Source organism: Lagopus leucura, unplaced genomic scaffold (genome assembly GCF_019238085.1).
Source record: "Lagopus leucura isolate 7727_CA_CO unplaced genomic scaffold, USGS_WTPT01 Super-Scaffold_797, whole genome shotgun sequence".
Classification (NCBI taxonomy): Eukaryota; Metazoa; Chordata; class Aves; order Galliformes; family Phasianidae; genus Lagopus; species Lagopus leucura.
This window is the reverse complement of record NW_024962259.1, coordinates 1,797,212-1,824,870: the sequence shown is the minus strand read 5'-3', so window position 1 is coordinate 1,824,870 and position 27,659 is coordinate 1,797,212. Positions and strand designations below refer to the sequence as shown.

The 27,659-nt window shown below is 41.7% G+C and overlaps 1 protein-coding gene across 2 annotated transcripts in view; it reads right to left on the bottom strand.

The window, feature by feature from the left end:
* PRKCA (protein kinase C alpha) overlaps positions 1-27,659 on the bottom strand; it is a 115,821-nt gene that overhangs the window by 31,592 nt on the left and 56,570 nt on the right. Inside the window, exons 4-8 of one of the 2 annotated variants that reach the window (XM_042865015.1) lie at positions 12,953-13,064; positions 12,108-12,236; positions 3,946-4,102; positions 3,722-3,856; positions 2,933-3,029 (exon numbers count right to left, since the gene is read on the bottom strand). In XM_042865015.1, the coding sequence (XP_042720949.1) occupies positions 2,933-3,029; positions 3,722-3,856; positions 3,946-4,102; positions 12,108-12,236; positions 12,953-13,064 (630 nt within the window). Of the gene's footprint in view, positions 1-2,932; positions 3,030-3,721; positions 3,857-3,945; positions 4,103-12,107; positions 12,237-12,952; positions 13,065-27,659 lie in introns of those variants that run through there. The other variant, XM_042865016.1, reaches the window with a different exon arrangement.

Sequence of the window (27,659 nt, the reverse complement as noted above, 5' to 3'; positions counted from 1 at the left end):
CTCCCCTTCCTACAGCAGAATATTTTTGTCTCTAAGTATTAATAATGATGTATCATCTGTAGATCACTAAACTGGATCACAGTGCAAAGGGAACGGGGAGTTGATTCATAACTTCTAGTGATAGGTGAGATCCAAAAATAAGTCTGTTATTTAAAAAACAGAAAAAACTGCACCTTTGCATAGCATACCTCAACCTCAACATACTGTACTGCTTCATCTGGACAATACGTAGATAGCATACAGAAAGAAAATCCTTGCAGTAATAACTAAAAACATGAGGTCACTGTATGATTCCATTAATGAAATCACTGTCTTCCTCAATTCTCCTTTTCTGAACTTGGTCTCATTTGCTCAGCAGAACCAAGAGCTAAGGGCTATTTATCAGCTGCTTTAGACCTGGTAGGATGGGCCACACAGAAACCCCTTTTCTTTCCCTTTCAATTACAAAAGCAAGTGAATGGAATGCTTTGAGCATTTTTCTTACTATTCTTATTGGTATTACTGTTAATCTTGTATAGCTATTTCATGGTAGATTTGCACAGAATAAACGACTCCATGTCAGGAGGTCAGGGAGGAAGCAGACCAATGTGTGCCTACAGCAGGAACTCTGGGCTGCTAAAGTGGGTTCAGAAGGGCGTGATGGGATTGTGTCAACAGCCCAATCTTAAGGTTCTCCATTACTCATTTGAAATATTTTGTATTAAGAATGAGGTACTTCCACAGAAACTGTTGTGATTTTGTACTCAAAACTACATCAATGTCATTTGGCTATCAATCACACTGCCTCATGCTGAACAGTGGACCCAGCACTGCAAACGGGGACTTGGATTAGCAAGCACTCTTCTCTCCGAACTGGTAAATATGAAGATAGCTCTGTGTGACCTCTCTTGATCTATGGGTGTTTTTCATCTTCCTGCCAACACCCAGCAATATGGCTGCCAAGAGCTTTCCTGCAAAGGTTCAGAACTGATTTCAGAGGAAATATTTCTTTAGAAAATGCCACGAGATCACAAACAGAACTTCTCAGTGCCATCTACTTGTTCCTTAGCATAGGGTTCTTAAAATAAAGTGACGATGTAAGCCAAGATAATTTCTCAATGATAAGAAAAATAATGTAGAAGAGCCAGCACCACTTATGCACCGTATCAGAATAGCTAGAAAGTGAAATACCACCATTCAGACATCCGGGCTGTTACTTTTTAAAAGCTATGACAGTAATTCCCCCTGAAACCAACTAAGAGAATTACTAGGGGGGTGCTGCTCACAGCAACAGACTTTGAGAAAGCAGTCAAACTAAAATGCTTTCACTGTGCAATACCACGTTATGTAGCCTTGGCCCAGATATAACTACAATTTTGTTGAGCTACAGATATTCACAAACAGCAGCATTAGGGTTAAAACCTGCTTATTATGCAGCTCTAGCATGGAGAAAGACACCGTGTTTGCTGCAAACCCATTCCCTTTCCCTGATTAATGCAGACCACTAAAATGTCCTCAACCTTGCTGCCTTCAGAACAGAGAAAGCCTCAAATGCACAGTGCTGGAACTGGACTAATTAGACTATGAGACAGACTAATTATTTCTGAGACAGAGCTGACCCCATGTGAAGCTGCTGTTTCTGGGAGCCAGGCTGGCAGTTTTGCACGTTGCAATCTCTCGGTTTCTACACCAGTTCTCTGCAGAACGTAGATCAACCCTGACTATTCATGCTGCAACCAGTGTGTGCATAGAAGGCTCAAGTGAAAAAATAAAAGACTGTAAATACAATATGCAAACACAGCACAAATAATAACTGACATTTCACAACAGAAATCTTTAGTGACTCGTCTTCATGCTATTCCTGTCCCAAGAAAAAAATAGGTAACTTTATACCTCTACCACTAAAATCCATGTCCACCCTGTTCCAGGCTCTGTATAATGCACAGAGCCATAGAAGTGGTGAAACAAATTACTTTTGAAGTTATTCTTTCTAAGGAGGGTCAGAGGTAAATATGATTTTGAATAGAAAATGACCTAAAAATAAAATCACACCGGTCAGATCACAACTGTAATGAAAGGAAAATGAAATGGAGGTTAAAGTACTTCTCAAATGTAAAGCAAAAATCATAGTTCATGCTGCAGACAAAAGTATGTTAGCTGATCCAAATGTGTTCAGAAGAAATTGAAGCACCTTTTCTTTGATTTTCTTGAAAGCTGAACAAGTGCCGTTTTTCCTCACTCTCTTGGGTTAACCCATCTTTATAACAACAATGTAGAATTCTGCCTGATGGTGAACATAAAAAATGGCCATTTCAGGTTGAAAGCAACAGGCTTAAGCGTTTGTTTAAGCACAAAAGGTACATGAATTACTTTCAGGATAAACTGCTAGGCTAAAGTTGGAAATGTCTGACTAGAAACAAAAGAAATCGCTATTAACAGGAATTTTAATTTTAATTACTGGAATATTTAAATTCATAATGGCATATTCAGCAGATCAGACCAGCTGAATCAAGTACAACCATCAGCAAAACACTGCCATCCTCAAAACATGCCCTTCTTCTCCTTGGGTTGAATGGACAGCAAATATTTTGCAGTGATATTACTGCAGATGTCAGAAGAGCCAGGTTATGTCTGTTACTTAGGAAACAACTCCTTTGCATGGCACAGTGAGGCCATGCTTGTGGCCAACCAACCACTCCACTGTGTGTGGCAAAGGGCAGGAGGACAACCATAACAGAGGAGCAGAACAGCCAGATCGATGCTGAAATACTGCTGAAATAATCCCCTCAGTGCAACCTTCAGGAAACCCAAAGGTCACACTGCTGACACAAGCAACAGAAGCTAGATTCTATGATACTAATAACATTAAAACTGTTAACAGTTTGGGTGTTTTTGTTTTTGTTTTTTTAAGGTTAAAAAATAAATGCAATACAGAGGTAGCTTTAATCCTCACCTCGAACTTCTGCCGCAGCTCTGCATTTCCATCTTCATCAGCATCTGGAATTGGAACATTATAATATTCGCCTTCTTCTTGATTCAGCAGCTTGTACCTGTGGAACATTTGAGAAAAGAAAAGGGTGTTTTTGTACTTCTGCTCCTTTCAGATATAAAATCTGAGTTACGTCTGTTTGTGTCTGGTTTGTATCAATGCCACTTGTATGTAAAGAACAACATTCTGAGTTCTAAAGGAGATACAGAAACAGAATATATTTCAAATAAAATTGTATCTTTAATGGCAAACCATGTGTCAAATGAAGACAAGGACTTCATCCCAATCATCTTGCAACATGGTGTAAGAAATCAACCCTGAAAAGACTCCAGTGCTTTTACAGCCCTAAATCATCCCCTCCAACAAGTCATACTCTGAGAAGGTCTGGTAGTTGAGTTCTGGTTGAGGTCTGGTCTTGAGTTCTACCCGTGGTTTGGCACGTAATAAGATGGCATTATATAAAACCTATTCAGATGTACTTTAACTTGCTATACATAGCTGATATGCTTCATAATGAGTATATCATATTTGAGATAAAAATAAAATGTGTATCACAAGGCCATGAGTTTGCAGCAACTCCTGGTTCCAGCAGAAGCTTCATGAACATAACAAAAGGAAAGCTTCCTTTAATTATCCTCCTTTGCTATCTATAGCCCATGTTTCCCACTTTTAGTTGTATTTCCAGTGAATAAGAGATACAGTAATCAGGCTGCAGAAAAATACTATTTTAAAACTCTTTTCAGAAACTCTTACCATCCACTAGCTGGCATTTTCATGAGCTCTGACACCCCAAATGAAAGAGAGCCCATGAAATCATTCCTGGTTGTTCGATCCCAGTCCCAGACTTCTACAGAGAGCCGTCGGTCTTTATCTGTAGGTTTTAATTTACTGAAAAGGAGAGAAATAGCATTCTGAATGCAAAACTCAAATAGATGACTCAGCACATAAGAAATTACATTAAAAGGGGTTAAACTTACAATGTGAATGACTCATTCCAGTGTGGATTCAGGGTAGAACGGAAGGTTTTTGTTTTTTGTTTACTTTCATTCTTGGGATCTGGGATAAGTTTCAGTTTAACATAAGGATCTGAAAGCCCATTTGGATCCATGGGAATGAGGTTTTTTGCTTCTCGCACTGTCAATATAAAACAAATGGCTGATTTGCACGGGGTTAAAAATCACTGTTAACAATATAGTAACAAGTCAAACCAAATCGAAAGAAGTACGTTGAAAGGTAACACAAATAAGATGAAAAACTTGTGTGGTCAGACTTGGCATGGAAGAAAATAGTAAAGTAAGGTTGCACTTGATGGTATTTGTAAGGCTGGTAGAGAGAAGTGACAGGAGGTGAGAGCCAGCCTAAATGGAATGAAGCAGCTCCTGGGCAGCTCTTTCCTGGAATGGAATGATTAAACATCCGAGCTCATCTCTATACATTTCTAAGCAGGGAGCATTTCTGTTTGCTTTATTTACTCATCAATCTTAGGTTCCACAACTATCAGACGAATGCTATAAGGCTGATAGTTGGATCAGAACAGATTTCCAAGAAGGGCTGCTTTATACAACATGTTATTGGTACTAAACTTCCCTTGGATTCACTGCTCGTTAGCTGTCAGCTGGAATCACTGTGAGAGTTGTCATGAGATGGCACCCAAAGTAAAAGCAGGGGAAGACAAGTTTAACTTTGCCTTCACAAAAATGGTATTCTCATATACAATTTTCATATTTATCTATTTTCACAATGGCAGAAGAGAGCACAAAGTGAGTTCATAGCCCTCATGATGCTACTGATGCCCAGAGACAAGGATGGCCAGCAACCTGCCTGTGGGACATTCCCCACATGGCCACTTCTCTGTGCAGAACAAGGAGCAGAGGCAATGGTGGGCCTTTATCAATGGCTCAGCCGCATTTGGGGCTCTGGCTGAGGTTGCTGCCACAGCTGTGGGGCTTCGCAGGGCAGCTCAGAAGTCACTGCAGATGAGTGGAGTATCACAATGCACGAGCAAGGCAGCACTTCCCTCCATCTTGCAGAAGACCAGCATGACGCTCACACCACATTTATATGCACGGTGTGTAAGGTTTTATTATGTGTCAATGGCATTCTGCCATCACCTTCTGCAGAAGTTCACAAACAGGCTGGATTTCAGGCGTTGTGAAACGCCGTCCCACCCAAACCAGTTGGGCTGACAAGGATCGGTGTCTGTATGTGCTGCTGAGCACGGGAAAAACCACTGACTGCATGTGTGAGGCTGCTCCTCTTCTGTAGGAGACACAGAATAAGGAAAAAGGCCTTTAAGCTCAAAAAGAAGTGCAGCTCAAAGATGCACTTGGAAAGAGAGATGCAACATGCATTAAATACAGGCTGCTAAAGTAGTCATGATCTTGCTCCTTATTTGGGCCATTTGTATTTTTGTGTAATTAGCACCCTTAGACATCTATTTCCAACTGGTAGCACTTTTTCTTGAGGAAATGGCACGATGATATTTGCTAAATATAATTTATAAGGAATTAATGCCATGATGGTTGGTCCAACCCTTTGAGAGCATCCTGCTCTTACCAAGACAAGTCCACAAGAGGGATGGCAGGAAGCAGAGCCCCCTTACTATCACAGGTGCTCTCTCATGTGTGGCTGAAACAAAATTAAATGAAAAATAACTCCAAGAAAATAACTGAACCGAGGCTGAATTACAGCAGAAAATTCTGCTGTATCTCCAAGGAAAACAAGCAAACTCTTGTTGCTTTACAATTATTGGTTAATTAAACTCAGCACCAAGAGGAACTTGGAAGAAACACAGAATACCAGCTGCCAGTTTTCTGAGCATGATGATGATCTCTGCACTGAGCAAGGTAGCTGGTATGAGTTAAATCCCTAGTGGCCTGTCCAGATTAGATTCTTCAACTGGGACTGAGAACACACACAGACAAACAGGGAGTGAAGAGAAGCATATGCTCAAGTTTCCAACAAAGCAAGTGTGCCTGTGTTGTCACCATGCCACAAGGAAAAGGGACCACCTTCCTCCTTATCGTTAATGAACAGGAGATCATAAGTGCCTAGTCAGCAGAAAATATGGGCTGTTTGATGACTCTTCCATTCAACGACATGTCTCTGCTATCACAGTGGTGCCTCCAGAAGCTGTGCCTAAAATTGGGATATTCAGGTTTCCAGTAGTGTAAAGACATAAGCAAACACAGAGCTGGTTCTTAGGTACTCATACTTCAAATCAATATCTAAAGAAGACAGAGTGGGATGGCAGCAAACAACACTCTGTGTGAAGAGCAGCAATTCAAAGTGAAATTCATAGTGAAGAATTCATAGTGAAGAAATTCAGGCAGCATTTCAGAGTTTGGATGGCAACACGTGAACTTTTTTCATGGAATGTATGGGTCAAACATCACAAACAATACACAGTTATGGATTTATAACTTCTTGTGGCGTCAGCAAATAGATTTAGCCACAGGAATGAGCAAAGCAATGCTTCTGTCCCTAAAACAAAGCAGAGCTATTTGCAGCACAAGTTCACTCAGTTCCTTTTAATGAGTCACAACTACCTTTTCCTTGAATTTTCAAATGTTGATGATAAAATGATTTACTAATCACAGCAACTGTTGCTTGCCAATCTCTCGCTCCCTACAGGCTTCTTAGAGGAGTAGAAATCTCCCAGTGAATGCAAATAGATGCTTTTGAAAGAGGTCTTGAGTCTCCAACAGTCCTGCCTGGGAAGCTCTCCAATGAAGCAAAAGAAGAGGGAGAACACTGCTAGCTCAGAGTTCTGACTTCCAGCATTAAAACTTTAGAGAATTACAATTACAGGTGTACAACTGAATCTCCTCACATCCTGCTGTTCAGACCATTTCCACACAGTGCTTGGCCACTGAAAGGGCTTCTCAATATGAGATTTCTCTTTTGCATAACCATACCCCTGCTGATTTTCCTATGTACCTCTCCTGAGACCCCTGCCTGCTCTTTACTCCCAGTTTCCTGACTCCCATAGATGCCACAATAATGAATGTAGGCTGCAGGGATGCCTGCGTTTCACAGGTGACTTACACACAAGAAATGGATAAGGAATTAATTTCCTCCTGAGAACAAGATGAAAAATGAACTGGTGTTCCATCATGCTTCATTCCTCTGTCTTTTATTAAGACTGTCTCCCCTACTAATAAAAGGGTACCGTCAACTCTAATGCTACTTAATAAGACCTGCAGTAAGTTCTCTGCTTTCATTTCCAGCTGGAAACCTCACAGGGGCATCTGTACTTTATGTTTAAAATCAGATTACCTCTATAAAAATTACCTTCATAAAAGAATACCGAGTACTGGGCAGTATAACTACATAATAAAACACAAGCCTTAACACAAACACTGACTACTGCTATATCAAATTGTCTGAAAAGGGGTTGATTATTAAATTTCTAATACTGATTTGTTCAAATTCTTATGCAAATCCATAGCATTTTAGGGTGTTTTTTGTATATATGCATACAGATGGCTATCTATGAACAACAAATGTTTCTTTTCCATACTGTGCATTTACTGTTTTTTCACAGTAAAGAAAATTTAATGACTGAAATGGCAAATACTCATTTGCTACAGGGGTTGGCATTTATGAAAGGCACTGCCCTGTGTGCAAGCAGCACAGCAACCCTGCAGGTTCAGGGAATACCAGAGAACACAGAAGGCATTGGTGAGGTAAAACACGCCATTCTTATTTGAGTTATTAAAAATGCCTCCCACACACAAGCAGTTATTTAGGATCACTTTATAGGGACTTCACATAACTGCTGATAACTCTCCTGAACACTCACGTGTCTTCCTTTTAAAATCAGCTGCAGAATGTTACGAAATTAATGCTAACAAAGAAAGACACTGTTAATAACCTAGGCAAACACAGATGAAATTAGGACAGTGTGTGTGGAGGAGTCTTTCAAGGAAACAACTGGTGAACGTCCAGTGATTTGCAGCAGCTCTCCAGTTCTCCTCTTTGGGCAGAGGCTGCTCAGCCAGGTCTCCATGGCAAGCAGCATGATGGACATTAATATGCAGTGCCATAGAGTAGCTCAGCATCAGGCATTCATAAATAATTTGAAATATGTACAGCAGGGAGTGCAGAAGTCCTGGGGAGGTGATAGCTGGAGCCCGCTCTGCACTCCCAGCCTCCAGAAAGAACGGCCAGGTTTCCTCTTTTAAATCACAGAAGCATCACAGAAGAATAAAACCACATTTTCTTTATTCTTTCAGCTCTGAAAATTACACTTAGGAACCTGGGAGCTCTGGGCTGTGTTATATATACACATATTTTAGTAACACTAATAACGGTGGGGTGCCATGGCTTGCAGCATCGTGGCACCCTGCCCTCAGCAGCACCTGCAGCTCACTGCTGCTGGGAGGGCAGCTGCTGTCAGACCCAGCTCCTGGGATCCCAACTTTTTATATGTCACTGTGCCAGATGGGGTTATTTTCTCACAGAGGTTATTGTTTGCTCGCTATAAAAATAATTCAGAAATAAAATAAAGATCAAAACGGCGATTCAGCCACCTGCAAAACTGCTCAGAAGGAACCCGGGTTACATGATGGGTTGGCAAGTAAGTGTAAGGGTGAAAAAACCTGTAGCACACACCAGGAAGGGGAAATTTCGATGCAAAACGACAGAGATTAAGAGCAGCAGAAACAGCTTCGCTATGCCTAAAAGCAAAATCCCAACAGTCCATTCCTTGGAAGGGTCACAAATTCAGCAATGTCAAAAAAAAAGCAATTAAGAGAGTTCTTACGACCAGTTGATTTACAGCGATTGCAATAACGTATTAATATCCAAAGCCAACTCTCAAGGTAGTAGGTATAAAATGAACTGCTGATACTTAAGAACTGCCACATAAATGAGCACTGAAAATGGCACTGGGGAGGTGGTGAGATTTTGTCAGAGGACATCAATACAGAACTCCCACTCCTAGTCTGTAGCACTCATGCAGAAAGGACTGCCTGTCCACCTTTAGGCTCCTACACCAAAGATCTGAAGTGCACTGGAAGTTCACATGGAAGCACATTAGCATTAAATATATTTATGTATGGGACTGAATCATTTCCAGGATCAATTGAATTCAAAACTTGCCCGAGTGTTCTGATATTTTAGATAATCTGGCTGAACTACTGGGCAGCTCCAGCTGGCCTCTTTCCTAATACTCAACGGGTAAAAAAACCCCAACGTTATTTACCCCATTTTATTGTGAAAACACTCAGTAAACATGCATGTACTGTGGCCCTTTTTGGAAAGAAAAGCCACTGCAACACCTTCTGAGCTGTCACACAGAAGCAAACACCACTTGCTATGCACCAAGCAGTGACTTCCCCCAAGGCACAGAGCTCTCCATCGCCGTTCAGTGCATGGCACCCTCCTTCCTCCCAGCAAGGAAGCGGAGCCGCCCACAGAAGGAACTGCAAGATGCCCACTGGAGTGCCACGTCTGCAGCGAACAGCATGACTGTTCTGCAGGCAGTCAAGGCTGGCTACAGGAACACGAGCTCAGCAGGAACCAATTAACAGGCAAAACAGGATGCAGAGCAGAGAGATTAAGGAATTCAGCTGAAGGAGTTCAACACCTACAGAGACATTCTTTTGAAGAAGAATCCAGCAAAGGCTCAAACCCAAGAGCAGTTCCTGTACATCCTGGACTTTTGATCCAGCCCCTTCCTGAATCTAAAGGCAGCTCTGGGATCTGCAGACTTTTTTGCCAGTAAATATTTCAGAAGAGACGCTGTAGTAGGAGACACATTGAGTTAGAAATTTGGGGTTAGCAGTGTTCATGAACCAACTGAGAACCACTAATTTGTCTTGCTGTTGAATATGCACAAAAGCTTCAGCTTGTCTGACCACAGCATATATAAGTACATTTGTATGGTATCATATATAAATTAAAAAAAAAAAAAAGAAAGAAAGGCATACTTTCAGGGAAATCCATTTATACTTACAGAAATTTTTGGAAACCTTGGAAATGCCTAGGAATGTAACATAGAGAACATAGCTTCAAGCATATGAACATAACACAGAGAACACAGCCCCAGTCATAAGAACAGAACAGCACCTTAACGAGCTTATTACAACAAGGTTGTCATAAAAATTCTTCTTCATGTCCAGAAACCTTCTTAAATTTTGGATGGAAGTATTTTATCTACAAGCACACAAACAAAAGCATTTGCCAAGTGCACTCACACCAAAAAGTGGAAGCACCTTTCTCCTAAGGACAGCATCTTGGACAAGTTCATCTCTCCTACACGACAGGAAGCTATCTGAAATGTTAACTACAGTTAAGTACTACTTGGGATCTATTCTAATCCTTTCTAACTAAATTTGATCATGCCTCTCCCTTTCAATGCTTTTTACAAGGTTTGACAGAAGAATCTGGAGTTATTCAGATGCAGAGATACAAAAGCATGAACAGTGACAGAAGGGAAGTTCAATGCTTCTGTGAGCTGTGAAAATCCAACGTGATGGCCTGATTTCCTTTATGCTGACTACAAGGAATATGGTACCTTTTGTGATTCATTCCCCAAATAAGAAGTGCGGAGCTAGAAAGAACATCTCTCTGGTGTAGAGAAGAGAGCCATTCAATTGGAAGGGACCCGCAGATATCATCAGTCCGACTGCCTGACCACTTCAGGGCTAACCAAAGGTTGGGCTCTGAGTGCAAGAAATCAGCAATGCTGACACAATGGAACAATGCTCAACATCCACAGATTGCCAACAACCACATCAAGGAGTAAAGACAGAAAAACAGATGCTTTGGGAAACCTTCTACTTCGTTCTGCCATAACTTTGGCCTTGAATTTGCAACACCAAACAGGCCGTGACAACAACAGTGTTCTCAGTTCCTGCTTCAATGTGTGGACTTTGTGAATTCAGCTGCTCACAAAACCAATTTCCAAGATGTATTTGTGTGCATGTAATAAGCATTACAGTGTGTTAAGACGCATTGCTGAAGAAGCAGTGCTGGTCACCTGCCATGACACGATAGCTCATCCCTTATTTTGTTTTTGATAACTTCAGTGTGCCTTTAATATTTCCTGAAAGAGAATTCTGAGTCAAAAGAACTTCTACTTTCATCTTGAATTTATATTAAACAGGCTTGGTTTGAACTAATTCCCTTACATCAATTTCATCCAATTCCCACTCTGTGCTCTCCCTCTGAATAAAGACTTTGCAGCCCAATGGATAAAGAACAGTTATTAGTGTCCAACAGAAAGGAAAAACCAACAGTGAAGTTCACTACCAGCTTTGCACTTGAGATGTTAGAGCCAATTATCAGCTGAACTCAGTTAAACAGAAAGCAAGCACAGAGCAAACAAAACATAGGCTGTAAATACAAATTCTGAAGCGGATCCTGAGTGATAAACTCTGCTCCCTGATAATGCAGCAAGGAAGTTTTGCTTGAGGTAAGCAGCACATCTATGTAGGGGGACAAAATGGTCCCTCAACTTGCAAAATACATTTTCCGTATGTTTTTCTGCAGCTTCAACTGGGAATGAGACAGGCTGTGTGGCTGAGAGGAACCAAAGCTTACTGATAAGCCCTGGGAGAAGCACTTCCAAGGAAAGGAACTGCTGCCCTCTCCTTCCTTCCTTTCTCTCCCTTCTCCCTATCTTATTAACCTCAACCTCACAGAATATGATCTTTTTGTTATTACTGCTTTATAATACATTGGGAGTAATATTTGGGATTGAGTCCAAGTTTCTTTGTTTACTAAATACTCTGGAATACAGGAAATCCCTCCTTAACTGATGAAGTTAAGAGCATTTCTCATGTTCTGAAGATGATGGCTAGCTTCCTAAATGGTCAGCTATCCCCTACAAGGAAAACAGACATGACAGTCATTTTCTAATGAACATTCCTGATTTTTTTTAAAGCAGTTTTTCCATCTTTACATTTTCACTTTATTTTTTTAAGCGTGCGGATTCTTCAGAATGCCAGCTAATAGAGCATTTCTGGATTCAAAATGCTTCTGGATTCAAGGACGCAGTGAATGAAACCCTCATGCTTCCGAAAGGAAACACTCTGCCAAAGTGCCCAAAAGATGTTGACCAAAGCACATCAGCTCACAGTGAATACAACACCCTTAAAAATCCTGCCACGTTTCAAAACGAGTCGTTTACCTGTTACTTCCAGTTTGTCACCAGTGACTTCAGCCTTCAGATAAATCCTTCCCCTTTTCTCAGTGTGATCCATGCCACAGAGGCTCGGGACGTTTATCACACATTGCTTATGCACATTCATATCACACGCTGTGGATACAGAAGCGTTTCAGATAGCTGTGAGAAACTAATAATATGATTCCACAGCAAACACTGAGCAGAGTGAAAGTTAAGATTACTATGTCTAATTGCTGGCAACATTTGCAGATTACAGCCAAATGCTTTCTGACTGACCAACATGGCTAGTTTTCATCCTGCAATACATTTTGTGGACAGTGAATGAAACACTGAAGAAAATAATCCACTTCAGACACTTGAATATATTAATGAAGTGCAAGAAAAAAAGTAAAAACAGAATAAAGACCTTCTGGGAATATGCCTGAGAAAACAGAGCACTTCTGCCAGCAGCAGCCATGAAGGGATTTGGGTTTAAGTCATTAGAATTTGGTGCAGCAGACTTCCAAGACAAATGAAACACAAGGGAAATACTGGATCTTGGCTGCCACATGAACTGAAATGCCAGTTTTCAACTGCGTGTTCATCCACCCACTCCTGAAACAGGTTTCCTCAAAAGCAACAGCAAATGCACTCCTCTCGTATCAAAGTCCATGCAGCACTTTTGCAGCAACAGAAGAGGTTTTCATGAGATTATTATTATTCGACTGAAATATCCACTTGAAATACAACAGTCCTATAAATAGCTGACATTTGAAATGGTATTTTCCATTGAAAAGAAAAAGTTGTTATGAGGTGTTTCCACATGCTTTCAAAAGTACGGTTTGGTAACAAAGCAAAACTGAACTTACTGTCACATTTCATCCCTTGGTGTATGAGCCCATAAAGGAGGGACCCACAGTGGTCACAGAAGGTTGGGCTCCCATAGGTGTGGATCTTAAATTTGTGCTTGCTCCTGGGGTCCTACGGGATAGACAGAAAGATACACGAGTCATAGGAAATAAGATTGGAGCATCTTTAATGCAGCACTTCAAACACTGAAAATCCTCCAACTCTGCCAAAAAATAAATACTATATCTTATTCATAACCCTTACAAGACTGTTGATATATTGGCCACAGTTTTAGTGCTCAGCTCTTATATTTCTTTTGCTTTGGTTTTGTCAGAAAGAATATGTCAGTTTAGCGAGCTGAGGCTTGTTCCTATGATTCATCTACACTAAAACTGCCATTTACTGACTGCACATAAACATAAAACACAATGACGGCATTCCTCCTGTGGCTGGACTGTCATCTGTCATCTGTTTATTTACAATCTATCATCACTGCTCTTCAATGACGACACAAAATACGGCAGAAGAGAAGCAGCAGTTTGTTAAGGGGCTAATCTGAAATGCAGTAAAATGACTGTAAAACCAGGATGTTTAAGATGGGATCATCTTGAAACGCTGCAAATTTATCACTTACATTATTGCAGATGAAAGAGAACAAATTCTAACTTGGCACATAGTAAATATTTTACAGAGACTGCTATTCCTGTCTGATTTTCCAGCAGAGAAATTTATAGTGAGGACATTTTAAGGCCACCGGCAGCTTGGAAACGGTTTTTAATTTCTGGCTGGTGAAATGGAATGCACCCAAATCCCTTAAAAACAAACACTGAAGACAGGTCAATTTATTATTATATTATTATATATATAAAATCCATTTGCTGTCCCTCCAATGGAAGAGGTCCCCTTCAGAGAACTGAGAAGTGCATTTGGATCAGGACTTCAGGACTGCCTCCAGCCCCACCTGTATGGTTTGATACAAATTTGGGAAGCACAATTTAGGTCTGCATTTCAGTCAAAGCTGTTGCAGCACAATCTTCATCAGACCTGGGAAGAGATGCAGCTCTTCTCCATTGAAAAAAAAAAATACAACCAAGTTTGAAACCAATCTTTGCAAGCATTCTTTTTTCCTTTGGACTTTCACAGCCTCATGCATTGGCAGGGAATGGAAGTGATGCAGTACCAGGTCCTTCATGCATTAAAACATCCCAACAAATACAACTGCAAAATGAGGGCTCAGAGAGTTTTCTTCTGCTTACAGTTTATATTGGTATTAACACAGCTCCACAGTAGAAAAGAATTATTAAATTGTCATCAAAACCAAACTAAGCTAGCAACTTGCCAAGAAAAGCTTTCAGGATGAATCAAAGGAAAGTACACATTATACAAAATGGAAAAGCTGCCAACTCCTTCCTCAGAAACATAAGGCTCTTCTGCTATGAGCGCTTTCTCGAGAAGTTTGGGAACTCCCAACGGTAATTTTATTGAACATACTGAACACACAACAATGAAAAGGCAAAATCTTGCCTTCATAATGTAGTACTGTGATACTTTGTGAAGGTTTTTTGTTTGCTTGCTTTGGTAAGCACTTCCGTGTTCTTTTCTGCACTGATTCTAAGCTCTAGGATGACTCTATAAGCGGTAGTTGTCACTGCACACACAGAATATGGCTGTTATCCAGGTAATCTGTACAGCCCTACCATCAAGAATTCAAATTGACACTGGATTTCAATAGCTCTGCTTATTACACAGCCTGAGATACGAAATGCAAACTGCTAACAACCACATTTATGTTGTAAACACAGGCAACCTGCATGGAGTGGCATTCAAAACGCTCCGCAGAACGTCTCTTCCATTATTCATTAGTGATACAGCCAATGGGTGTGGGGTCATGGGAACGTTGCCTTAGTGAATGGTTATCTGAGGACCTGACTTCCACCATAAATGTGCCTGTCAAACAATTCGAAGCACCTTTTCAAGCTAAATTGTGCCTTGATTTTGTATTTACAAACAAGACTCATCGGAAATTTGTTGCCTTTCAAACATATATCCTTAAACATCATTTTTGTTAGCATGTCTGTTGCTAAGAAGGACACAAATCACAGCTCCTAATGGTGCTGAATAAGGAGATCTTTATAGTTCTGTTTAATATATGACATAAGTGGCATTTATGAGTATAATGTACTGAAAGAGGGAAAAGATATGTATATATAATGTGTTTTTAAGAGCCAGTATGTTGTGACTATGATATCTTATTATCCTCTATACACAAAATTGCTTCTTCTAGTCACAGCACAGAAAGTCAGAGGTCAAAGAAAAATAGAACTGAAACTACTGCTGAAATGGAATCCTTGCATGGAGGAAACCAGCTATTTAAGTCTCTTTAATAGAAGGAAATGATAAAACATTCAGAACATTCTAAAGGCTAACAAATAAGAGAGAAGTTTCTTCGTCAGTATTTCATCCTATTTTCTGTTCCAAGCCCATGCTTTAATTTTGGTAAATTTAAGAATACCAAACATCAAATTATTCTTTTGCGAGCAAGTCTGAAAATGAACATAGAAAGCTGAGAGGCCAGGTGATAAAGCACTCACGTTGTTCCCTGTATCAACATGGGCTTCTCATGTCCACAGTTTACACTTTAACTGTAATCCATATTAGTAATAATAATTATTTTGCCACCACCACTTAATTACTTGTATTATTAGCTGCAATTATCACTTCTTAATTGTTAATGCAGTGCAACATTTTCAAATATTAAATACGCATTTAGTGCATAACTGAGGAAATAACACTGCTTTCTGTCAGAGCTGCTCAGCAGAGGTAAACCACTGAGCCAGAGGTAAGATCCTGCAGATTTTTTTTTTCAAATATCTCCTTTTAATCAATGCAAACTTTAAATAATTCCCAAAGTGTTGCTGGCAGTCATATTTCATAGTAAACATGGGGAGCCAAGCCAGGATATGACAGATGAACTGCCAAATAATGGCTGCTATTTGCAAGAGAATTGAACTTTGCACTAAACCTGGCGTAGATTAATTGTGAAACTCCAAAGGGAAAACCCACTTCTGTTTCCAAAACCCATCAAAATTAAGAAAGTGGCAATTGGAAAAGCATTGCCACTGCAATTGTTCAGCAGCGATGAATGACAGGCTGTATTAAAACTGAAAAGTGAATGTTTTGCTTTTATTAGGACAATTCCAACTTTCTGTAAGGAGAGCAGGACGCAGTGTGTTATAATTAAATTGGAAAGGACTGGCCTCAAAGCTAAGACACGCTTCTGGAGAGGCGGGCACCCATGGCAATGTGGTGCACACAGAGGGATGCCTTGAGAAAGGAACCCCAAAATTCGAGCAGGAACTCAGAAACTGGTCCATGCCCCAATATGTGTGCAGAAGAACCCTTCCAGCCCTGCCCTGACTCACAGCTGCTGCTCCAGCTCCAGCAGAAGGAAGCAGAATTGCATGGCTGTGTCTTACTGTGTGCCCTACTGCAGCAGTACCACCACTTCTTGGACAGAAACCACTCCGTCCTTTTTCGGGATCAAAGATGGGAGTGGGAAATAATTGAAAGCACGCAGCTAACCAGCTGCAAATGTCAAACTGTGCTTCGGCACGTTACAAAACAGCTTATGAGCACGATGCCGACAAATTCCTTTTAAAATCTCCCTTTTGATCAGCAATTTATTCCCACTGATAGCACACTGAACTCACTGTAATTTTGTAGGCATTAAATCATTGCTTTGCTTTTCAGTATAAAACATACAAAAAGCCTCACGTGAGGCTGCAGCCGTGGGCATTTTATAGACAAAGCAGCGTTGTATTATGACTTACTGATGTCCTTTCATAGTAGAAGACTCCAAAGTTTCACTGTGTCACTAGAACTATGTGTTCAAGACCAACTCTGATGCTGATTCTGTGGCTCTGTGCTGCTACACCCCTACTGTCATAATTGAGCATCTTCTGGGTGACATGGATTTTTCAGAAGGAATTTAAATCAAAGTCACACAGGCTAAAAAAGATAAAATCCAGTGGCATAAATGGAGGCTCTACTAAGGACAGAAGGGGAGATGTATTAAGGATACGCACTGGAAACACGGGCTGCTCTACGCACGGTGAGCTCAGACATCTCCTGCCGGAGCAGGAACACCAAATCCTGCATCCTTCCTCATTCCCCCAGGAAGCAACACGGCTCCAATGGGCTGAGCCCACCCCAATCTGCACCACTCCTGTTTCACTTAAAAGAGCTCCAAGTTCCCCAAGCCATTGCCAAGTTAATAAAACATATCTGAGAAGGTGGTGTGTTTCCTCTGAGTAGAAATAAATCCCACGCTCATCCCACACCATCCTCGGGCAAACTTGTGTTTCATTTGAGAACGTTTTCAGATTCCATTTTTCAGACTGTTACTGAAGACCACTTTTACTTCTTATTAATAGGAAAAGATTCCAGAAGGTGGGCTAAGAAGGAAAATTGTATTTAGTCAATACTGACAGTTACTAACCAACCATTTCTACCTCCATACTTTTATAGAAGAAAGCTTCCCCACAGTTCAAATATAACTGAAAGGCAGATTTTTCAGTGCTCTCTTGGAATTCACACTAAATTATTACTTTTAATTAAAAGATACAACTGGTCATCAAATCCACTGATGGCTGCCTTTTGTTCCTATTCTTCTGGCATGGAAATGTTTTAGGATGGACTAGAGATGCTGGTGATGTGGATTCAAAAGGAGTACTGGGAAGACAGTGGCACAGCTGTATATGCATCGAAAGTCATTTAGTATTTATTCACTTTATTCATGCATTTGATATTGGACATATACCCTTTTAAACACCAGGTACACCTTCACACTTCGATCGCTTCTCACAATGTAGAGTTTCACGTTGATCAGATGGGGGAAGTAATTTAAACAAATTCCCTTGCTGAATTGTTTAATATTAGAATTAACAATGCAGTTTCTGTGCTTTCCAATGGTGCTGAGATGCAGTTAGGTGGAGTGCCTCATTAATGTGATAAAGGACTTAGCACAAAGCAGGGATGTTGATGTCATTTGACTGTGGGACATCAGGTTGCATGCCAACTACATTAATGCATTTATGTACAATATCTTCTCATCAGGTTTTAAAAATTTCAGTATCTGCCAACTTGCTCATCCCAGAGATGATACGATTTACATTTTTTCCCCAAAACCCTCGGCTGGAGCTCACATTATCCTTCTTTCACTAATTTAAACAGAAAATGAAATGAGATAAAGGCTGAAAACCAACCCAACTTGAAATCCGTTGGTTTCTCTGTAAAAGCAGTGACCCCAAGAGCAGAGGCATCAGGTCAAACAGCTCAACATCTGCTGTAGCTTGCACGCTATTCATGCAGGCAAGCAAAACACATTTATCCAAGAAATAATCAGAATTAAGGCAGGAGAGAGTGGGAGTGACTCCAAGCACATTTTTTCAGAAGCCATCACAGATGTCCACATCTTTTTTGCTCTGTTAAGACTCCAAAAAGTGGCTTAAAAGTCCTTATTCAGCTGCTAAGCCCTTGAGCTGTTCTGATACATATGGCACCGACTCATGACTGGTTTGCATGTCCCACGCTTCCTCCTAGTGCAGAATTCTGTTTTCCCCTACAAACTGTGAATGGTGCTCGCAGAGCCCACTGCCCCCTGCCCACCCTCACCAAACCCCACCTACCTATGGAGGACGTTGGCTTCCCCCCTGCTCTCAGCAGCACCCACGTGCTTCAGTGCTCCCAAGGCATTTCCATTGCTGGATGCACTGCTGCAGGGCAGGAAGGTTTACTACACACATATATCAACTCATGGTCAAGATCTAAACGTGAAGCCACTAACTTCTGTGCTGGAGGAGAGTATTTCCTGAGTATGGAAAGCGAAATCCAAGGAGCAATGTGTCATCTTCAGTGTTCTCCAGAGACACAAATGCCATTAACAACGGAGGGGTTTGATGCAGACACATGCTGGTCCCAAACCTGCACCTGGATGTGGAAATGCCGCTTTCATACCTCACCCCATCCCAGTAGGGACTGAGGCATGCAGTCCTTGAATGGTCTTTTGAATTGTATAACCACTGAAACACTATTTATTTATGCCTTGAACAGATGTTTTTCCATATGTCTAAATAACCCTTCTTCAAAAAAGCAATTCAAGCACATTAAATTTAGTAGACCAAGGAATATAGAGACATTAGACTCGTTGGTATTTATAGAGCATGCAGTATGTTTTCTATAGCAAAGTCAGAATGTTCTCTTTTGAAAAAGTCAGTAGTCCCAGCTAAAGCAAAAAACCTACGAAGGCTGGCTGTACAAATGCTATGACACAGCTTTTGTCCCCAATCCTGCCCTTGCAGTGCCAACACAGCATTTATACACAGCACTGTAGAAGTTACCATATATCTGTGGATGTAAAAATTCAGGAGGCAATACTAAAACTGTAAAAAAAAAAGTTATCAGTGCACAATAAACCTGGAAAAGAAGGGCAATCTTTTAGCACAGTCTCTTGATTCCCAGCTCTCCAGCAGCATTACTTGTGATTTAGAACTCAAACTCAGGGTTAGCACTTGGGGAGGAAAATGCTTCATTGTGACCATGGACGAAGCCCAGCTGGATGAAAACCAGGAGCTGACACAAACCTGCAGTCCCCAGGGCTGTGTTTGGCCTTTGTGTGGTTTGCTAACCAAGCCCAGTAAGGAAGCAGGGCTGTGAGCAGCAGAGCAGGGAGCTGTTGGCAGCCCAGTGGCATCAGGGGAGAGCCTGCAGCGTGCAGCAACGCTCCGTGATATCATCTATAAATATTTAATATCTGGCAATTAACTCAGCGCTGTTCAAAGCAGAAGGAAATGATGGAGATGCACAAAGACCTCCCTGAACCTTTGAGGAACACTTCTACATTGCATCTTTTGAGTTTGCCCATTCTGAGAGCATTCCACAGACACCACTTGGAGAAAGCAGCACTCCTCCCGCTCCTTCTCTAATGAAGGCGTTTTTCTCAAGGCTGCTGATGCCAGAGGAGCTCCCCAGATCTCACGCCATTGCTCCAAAGTAGCTGAGCGCTCCCAAAGAAGGAAGGCGAGCTCGGCCTGCTGCTTCTTGTTTCTCAGAAATCATTTGTGAGAAAGAACATTCCCCTGTAAGGCCTAGGGTTGAAGGCTGCACAGCTCCGGGAAGCACTGCAGTGAGTGGGGATGTCACCAGATGCACTGTAACCTCCCATTAATGGGCAGCATAAGGCACAAACCAAGGAAGAACTTCCACGGATGTGTGGCACATCCCAGCAGCTCTGCCCCTTGTGTTCCTCACATTCCTATAAGCCAAACCCTTCTGCACACTTCTCCCCTTACTTCTGTTTGGCATTCGATCCCCCAGCCAGTGCAAATTAACCACATCCTAAACGCTGCCATACACTGCTTGTGAAGCTCATTGCCTTGAGTGCTATGGGGTCAGTTTTATACAGAAAATGCAGATCCAGGAACATCAGACAAAGAATGAAGAAAGAGAAACGAATAAATGACTTTCTCTTAAGCGAGGGAAAGCTTTTCCATGCTGGCTCTCCTGTTTTGCAGCACTCAGGCCACATGCAGCAGGAAGCCCTGCAACGAGCACTTGGGCAGTGCCCTCTGCACGTGGAGACAGCCCTGATCTCTGGGCACTGATGCCATCGCTGAGGGGAGAAAAGATTTAGCAGGATGTTAAATCACCTTCCTCGAAGGTCCTACAGTGCCACGGTCGGTCAGGGGTTACGTAAAGCACCTCTATGGAAATCGCCTGGCATGTAGGAGAGCAGAATAATTGCATTTTCCCTAAACTGCAAGTAATGTAATGTTTGAAAAGAGTCAGGAAAGAAACTGTCCTTCCTCGGTAATCCCAGTATGCGGATCAGCAGAGGCTTTTTGTGGTGCTGCTAGCTAAGCCTTTGTAAGGCTGCATGGAAAACAATTATTAAAATTAATCCCAAGTACAAATGGAATTGCACAATATTAATCCTGCTAAAAATAAAAATGTAACATGATAAACACGTAGAAGACTGACATGAGGAACAAGGAAAGAAAACAAAGTGTCTTAGAAAACAAATGGGGCTAGCACTGGTCAAGCCTGCAGGAGCACATGAAGAAGGAACGTTTTAAAATGTGTATGCAGCCTTCTGGAGCACCCAGCCTGAAGAAGGCACACATTTGCAGGCTGTCGGTAAGAACCTGAAGGAAATTCAAAGTGTTTTCCTTGTTTTGTTTTGCTTTTTAGATTGCAGATAAAATAAAATACAAAAGATGTGGGAAAAACCCTTCTGCAGCAGAGTGCCTCCATTGTGGAACCCAGAAAAACAGTCAGTGCAAAGCAGATATACATTTAGAAACTGGGCAGCCCACAGAACCCCTCCTCACCATCCCAGGCATTCATGCACTGCCTCCAGATGAACGTTCAAAGGACACAAATGGTTTCAGATAAAACCACTGTAATGTCTATAATAGTTACTAGATTCCAATATAATGCAATTAGCATGAAGTTGGTTGAAGCTGTAACACAAATGCTGCCAGTGCAGTTCATAATGAGAATTTCATACGTAGAGAAGTATGTTTTATGCACTGCTCCTCAATGGCAGTTTGATTTTGAAAAGAAAAAAAAAATTGAAGAATTTCAGATTCATACTAAATGCTTTATCTAGTTAAAGAAATAAAGATGTACTGTATCAAGTAGACACAGCGTTCTCCTGCATTGCCTAATGAGTGCCATCTCTGCATGACAAAACTATAATAACGATGCAAAATGTCCTCTGGCCACAGAGATGCAAGACTACTCAGTCATGCAGGAAATCTGCATGAAAAGGAGGGGACAAGACTTGGGAAGGCATAGGGCTAAGCATGAAGCAGCTCCTGTAGCCCTGATTAGACCCAGGGCATCTCCACAAACTCGCGGTGGAGATGAGCAAATAAAGAATGTGTAATACAATGGGTCGTGACAAAGAAGCATAAACCTCACTTCAGTCAAACACGAATCGTGGCCTTACAGCTGTTTGGCCCCAGGAACAACACTCGAGTCCAGCTCCACACTGAGCATGAGCTGTTTGGCCATTCTCTGCAAACCAGTTGTGGAGAACTGCAAGGCTGCTCTTCAGAGATCTGCTGATTGAAAGAAGTCATCCAACAATTTGTGACAGAATGCTGTTGTTAAGAAGTTAAGGCTAAGACAGACAAGTTGCAGGGGAGCTGACATTCATAAGAAGGAAGTTCTGATTTATCTGGCACCAGGATTACCAGCCATGACCTGCATGATGCACGTCATCATCCCTGCCCAGCAGCCAGCAATCCCACTACTGTGTGTGTGCAGGCAAGGCACGGAGGTACAGCCTGATCTAATGCATCATTCTGAGCTGCAAGAAATATGAAATGAAGCTCGCCCTCCAACTGGGGAGGCTCTTCTGCTCCTAAGCCAATTGCCTTATTGATACCCAGGCCCTCAGTCACTGCTCTCTCCCCCAGTCAGCATGCAATGGGCTTCAGCTTAAAATTAACTAAGGTGCCCTTGGGTTTTTATGACTAAGGCAAAACAGGAGCAGAGAAAGCACAAAAAAAGCACCAGATTGATCACGGCTGATTGAACTTGGCATAGAAATCTATGACAATGCATTATTTAAGAAAATGTGAATTGAAAAACACAAATAATACCACTTCAGTTTCAAACAAAAATGAAGTTTCACCACAAATGTCAGATGGGAGAAGGTTCAGCTTGCAGTAAAACAAAACACATGGTTGGAAGATAAAAAACTGGAATAATGTTAAATATTTATAAGATCATATCTTCCCTAAAATAAACATATTTATAAAAGCGATTTAAACAAATGTATTTTGTTAAACACATGCTTTTCTATAGAATTAATTCACTGTTCTGCTGAGCACAGTTAATTGTTGGTCCCAAACTCACCCAACTGCTTTAAATTCAATGCATTCCTTTATATCCTTGCCCACCATTTCTGCCATTACCTATGTGCCTGGCTCGTCAATCACAGCCCTGCAGATTGGCACCTCTCTACTTACATTTATCACTTTTCCATTTTCCTTCAGCACTTAGCATCATTAATTTATCAAGTCCCATTCCATCCTACTCCCACAGCTCCTTTAAGCATGACAGAGCAAGGTCTTGCTTCATTATTTTTCATTTTTAACATATTTCATGTCAGGCACAACAAATGAGGCGACTGCAGCAGCAAGGCATCGACAACAGGCTTTTACTATGGCTTAATCAAAGTTTAAGTACACAGAGAAGAAGCTCCGTGCTGCATTCACCCAATGCTTTTCTTTATAACACAGAAGCAGTTGCAGCAGCCTCCCTTCCCCTGTGCACAGGGCAGGCACTCAGCGCTGCGTTATCCGCTTGGAAAGCTTCTATTGAAGCACCGAGAGATGTTTTACTTTCATGGTAATGTCTCTCTTGAATCTAAAAGTCCTTTCCAAACAGAGTAAAAGCTGAGCTTGCCAAACAGCCCATGTTCCAAAATACATTGTCCTATGGAGAGTGCAACTGGGCTCAGCACAGCGCAGTTAGCAGCTGATGCCAGGCACAGAAAAAGTCTTACAGACATCTGGACACTCACAAAGGCCACGTGGAGCTGCCTTCCACCATGCCATGGCAGGCTCCCTCACACAGGAGATGCTGCTTATCCATTCTTCTGAAGATTTTTCAAGCAATCTTGTTCTAAAACCCCAAACCCCCTCAAAAGAATGCAAAAGGTCTCCCCCTTTCCTTTTTATCTGAAACATTAGCAAAACCAAATGCATCTGGAAAGCACGCATGTATTGCACAGAGGTGTGCAGCCCTTGGGCTGGCAACCCTTCTGTCACCACAGAGGAGAGGAAGGGAATGGAATCTCAGCAGGTTTGATCAGGTCGGATGGATCAGAGCTGCCCATCTCACAGAGCTGCTTCAGGCATCGTTGCAGGATTCTCTCATCTCTCGTTCTTCCTTTTTATATTACACTACATTTTATCTAACAAAGAGCAGATAACTGAAGTCTCATTCAACAAACCACCACAAGACCAGAAGTTCTCAAACCTTCAATGCAAGCAGCATGCACAGTGGAGAAAGATTAATTCATATATGAAATCCAGCAGCTGTGCACTTGTTTTTACCAAGTACACAGGGCACTGTGACATTCCAGCTCTGCTTCTTTTGCCATCCATCTGGGCTCGTGATCAATGGATGGTGACTAGAGGCCACCATCTAGGTGGGTTTAAAGTTGTATCCCATCCTTCATCCTTCATCCTGTTCTTTTGCTTCAGCAGCTGCTCCTCCAGCAATGCCCACAGCACTGAGGTGGGACTTTGAGGCAGTTTGAGCTTCTTCTGCACTTGAACACTCAGCATTTCTCTGCACATTGCCAAAGTGCAGTGGGTTTCAAACCCCACGCGCATCATCATTGCAGATATGTTATGGTATCTCAATACAATAGGCAATATTGTGTTGTGAGTTGTTTTGGTTTTTTTTCCTTTTAGAATGTCAGGACCCTACATGGCATCTCTGATGGCCTGCAATGGAAACAGCATGGAAAGTAGGTAGCAGTCCATGGACTTGTTGGACTTGCAACATATTCAAAGCTTTGATTTTACAGTGCAAATGAATAGTCCACTTCCTGTGAAACTAATTTCCCAAAAGCACAGAACCAAATACATGAAACTCCATCAAAATTCTGTATTCTCAGTGAGACAAATCTAACTACATCTCTTAGAACAAGTAGTGCTGATTCTCTAAAAGAACCTTTCCCCCAAACAAGCAGCAGGTAAAAACGGCACATCCCAGGTCCCTCTGGATTAAAGCACACCTGAAACTACAGCTCCCGGCCTGACAGTGATGTGCTGCTCAGCTGTGAGCCCTGGCACAGCTGTCTCAGAGGCTGCAGGAGGGAGCAGCCTCACTCCCCTGCATCCCTGCATCCCCGCATCCCTGTTTCCCCATGCAGAGCAGCTCTGCTGCACAAAGCTGAGCCAGCAGCTCACAGGGATGACTGCTGTCTGCTGAACTAAACCTCCTTTTTCTTTTCTCTGAGAGTCACTCAAGTCTTTCCCTGAAAGCAAATTACATATCGTTAATTTAACAGAATTTAATAAGAGTTTATTTTCAGCTTGTCCTGACACTGCACCAAGTAACTGCATAAAAAAACAACAGGATAACATCTTCATGTCTGTCTAATCAACGTCTGTGAATCAGTGGGTACTTTTTAATCAAAGCTCTCTCTGTTTAGCAAAGAAGTGCTGAATACACAGAGTGAAATAATGTCTGAAATAAGAACATGGAATGTTTCTTTACTGAGATTCTGTGTTTAAAAGAGCTCCGCTGTGGAGAAGAATATATATGCATTGATAGAGGTGCAAACTGCAGGCTGAAAAATGAACAATGAAAAGCTACAGAAGAAAAACACAAGAAATATTAATTATTGTATTGTCAAAGAAGCATTTGTGTTAAATCTTTACCTACAGCTTTTATTGCTAAAACATATAATTATGTTCACATACTACTGGGTTGGTTGTCCTGCCCCCAGCGTTATGAAATAAACAATCCAGAAGAAGCAGACAATCCAACAAAGTGGTAATTTATCCTGAGAACTGTGGGTTAAAATGGCAACCTATAAAAAATGTGACTTCAGTTCAAAGAGGGGAGCATCTGTATGGAGCCTCCGAAGGCAGCAGGATCGTTAGAGAAGAAATCTGGCCAGGAACAAAGATCAAATGAGAGAGCCCGTGGGAGATGCTCACTGCTCATTGCTGCTTCCCAGCGTAACGCATGTGCTGAGCCCAGCACGTGAGATGGGGCCAGGCAGGAGCCAGCCTGTGGTTGGAAGCCTGGGGACACCCTGCTGGCATTCAGGCTGAGCTCCCTGTGGTCCATCTTGGAATCAGACGGAACAGCAATCAACCCAAGCACACACTGTGCGACAAAAACTAAACCAAAGAAACTCCTATTTCTGTGAAGCCCTGGAAAAAGAAACTTTGCTGTGCATAAATGGGGTCCGTGTGAATAGGAAATCAGCATGCTGAGAGTGAGATACTCCCATTGTTGGGGCCTTCTGAAGCAAAGACATCTGCTTCCAGATCTCTGGGGTTTTGAATTATTTTTAAACCCTGAACAAAGAACACTTGGTACCACATACTTCCAGTTTCACAGCTGGGTTATTTTAAGCAGGCAAAAAACTCGCTGGGATATAACTTTCTTATTTTGAAATATTTTAGCTTGAAGTTATTAATCTGCCCCTCGAGAATTCAGAACATCTTAGAACACTCGTTTTAAATATTCAGTATCTTTCAAAGCTACAATCTTCTCAGATGGCCTTAAAATGAACGCCTGAAATATCTCACTGTAATAACCCAAATGGAGCCCTTATTAAGGAAGAGATTCCATTTATTCTTGATTAGAAAATTTTTCTCCCTGTCTTCACTTCTTCCTCCTAGAGAAGGAAAATCTCTGTCCTTATAAAGAGGTGGGGAAATAGCCAGGAGAGAAGTGGTGGGATGAATTAATTGGTAGAGCAGGGAATTAAGCCACAAGGACTGAGGTGCAGGATGGACAACACGTCCTGACATGCCATACACTGCTTTCTGATAAGATCAGTCTGAAATTGGAAAACACAAAGGCAGCAGTAAGAAGCTTGCAGGGAGCTCACCAAAAGCTGTGCTAATACGAAGGGTCGGCTTCTCCGTTTGCTGCCTCATTACTGGCTGGCTGATAGTTTCCAGGTTCTTAAAGAATTCAGATTGAATTTCCTCATCTAGCTTTAGTAAATTTTCATCTTATGCACTGACAATGCAACTAAATTTTCCTCTTTATGGTGGGATGATGAATTTTGTAGCTAAATCTCAAACTTCAATTTGAAGCACTTAACAGATTCTCCATCAGCCCTCACTGAGTCACCCAAACTGCCAGCAAAAATTCCCATTTGTTCTCTCTGTCATTCTGTGATATCATAAGCAAATAAAAGATTTGCTTTTCCACAGAATAATTCAATTTGTTTTAAAAGATGATTAAATACCCTCTAAAGAAAATTGGGGAATACTTCTGTGTAGTCACAGCATCTCTGGATGCAACCGCAGAGCATTTTCTGGATGCAGCAGGCTCAACCACAGCCAGGACAGGGAAATATCCCATAGGAAAACCTGGCAGTGCAAGGAAGTGAAGTTCACAAGGAGCTCTGCCTTCAGCCATGCTGTTAAAGCACTTTTTTTGCTTCAAGACCAATCACATTTCAAGTCTGCTGGGCAGCTGTTGACTATAAATGAGACTGCAGAATGAGAATACGGCTGTGCGTGTCACTGCCTTTTCCCATTTGCTTGTTTGTTGTTTTTTCACCTTGCTCTCCTGCATTAACTATCAACAGAACCTCAACAAATCCATTCTCACTATGTGCACCTGTACCACGCTTCAAAGGAAGGCTGCAACAAACTTTGTTGGCCACTAAAAACATGAAAAATGAGCAGGGTGAAATGGTTTTAGCTGAAGGAAGGGTGGCTGACTGCTCCAAACTACTGGCAGGTGGTTAATGGGGACCCAATGGCACCACCTTCTGCATAGACAACTTCCAGCAAGACACAGAACACCATCTGTAGGGGGAAACAGTGGGTTTCTATTAAAGGCGACCTCTTGGTCAGGTGTGTAATACAAGAGGAGAGTAAGGGCTTGAGAGAGTAAAAAAAGGATAAATTACTGTCTTTTAAGCATGATCAATTAACCACAGACAGC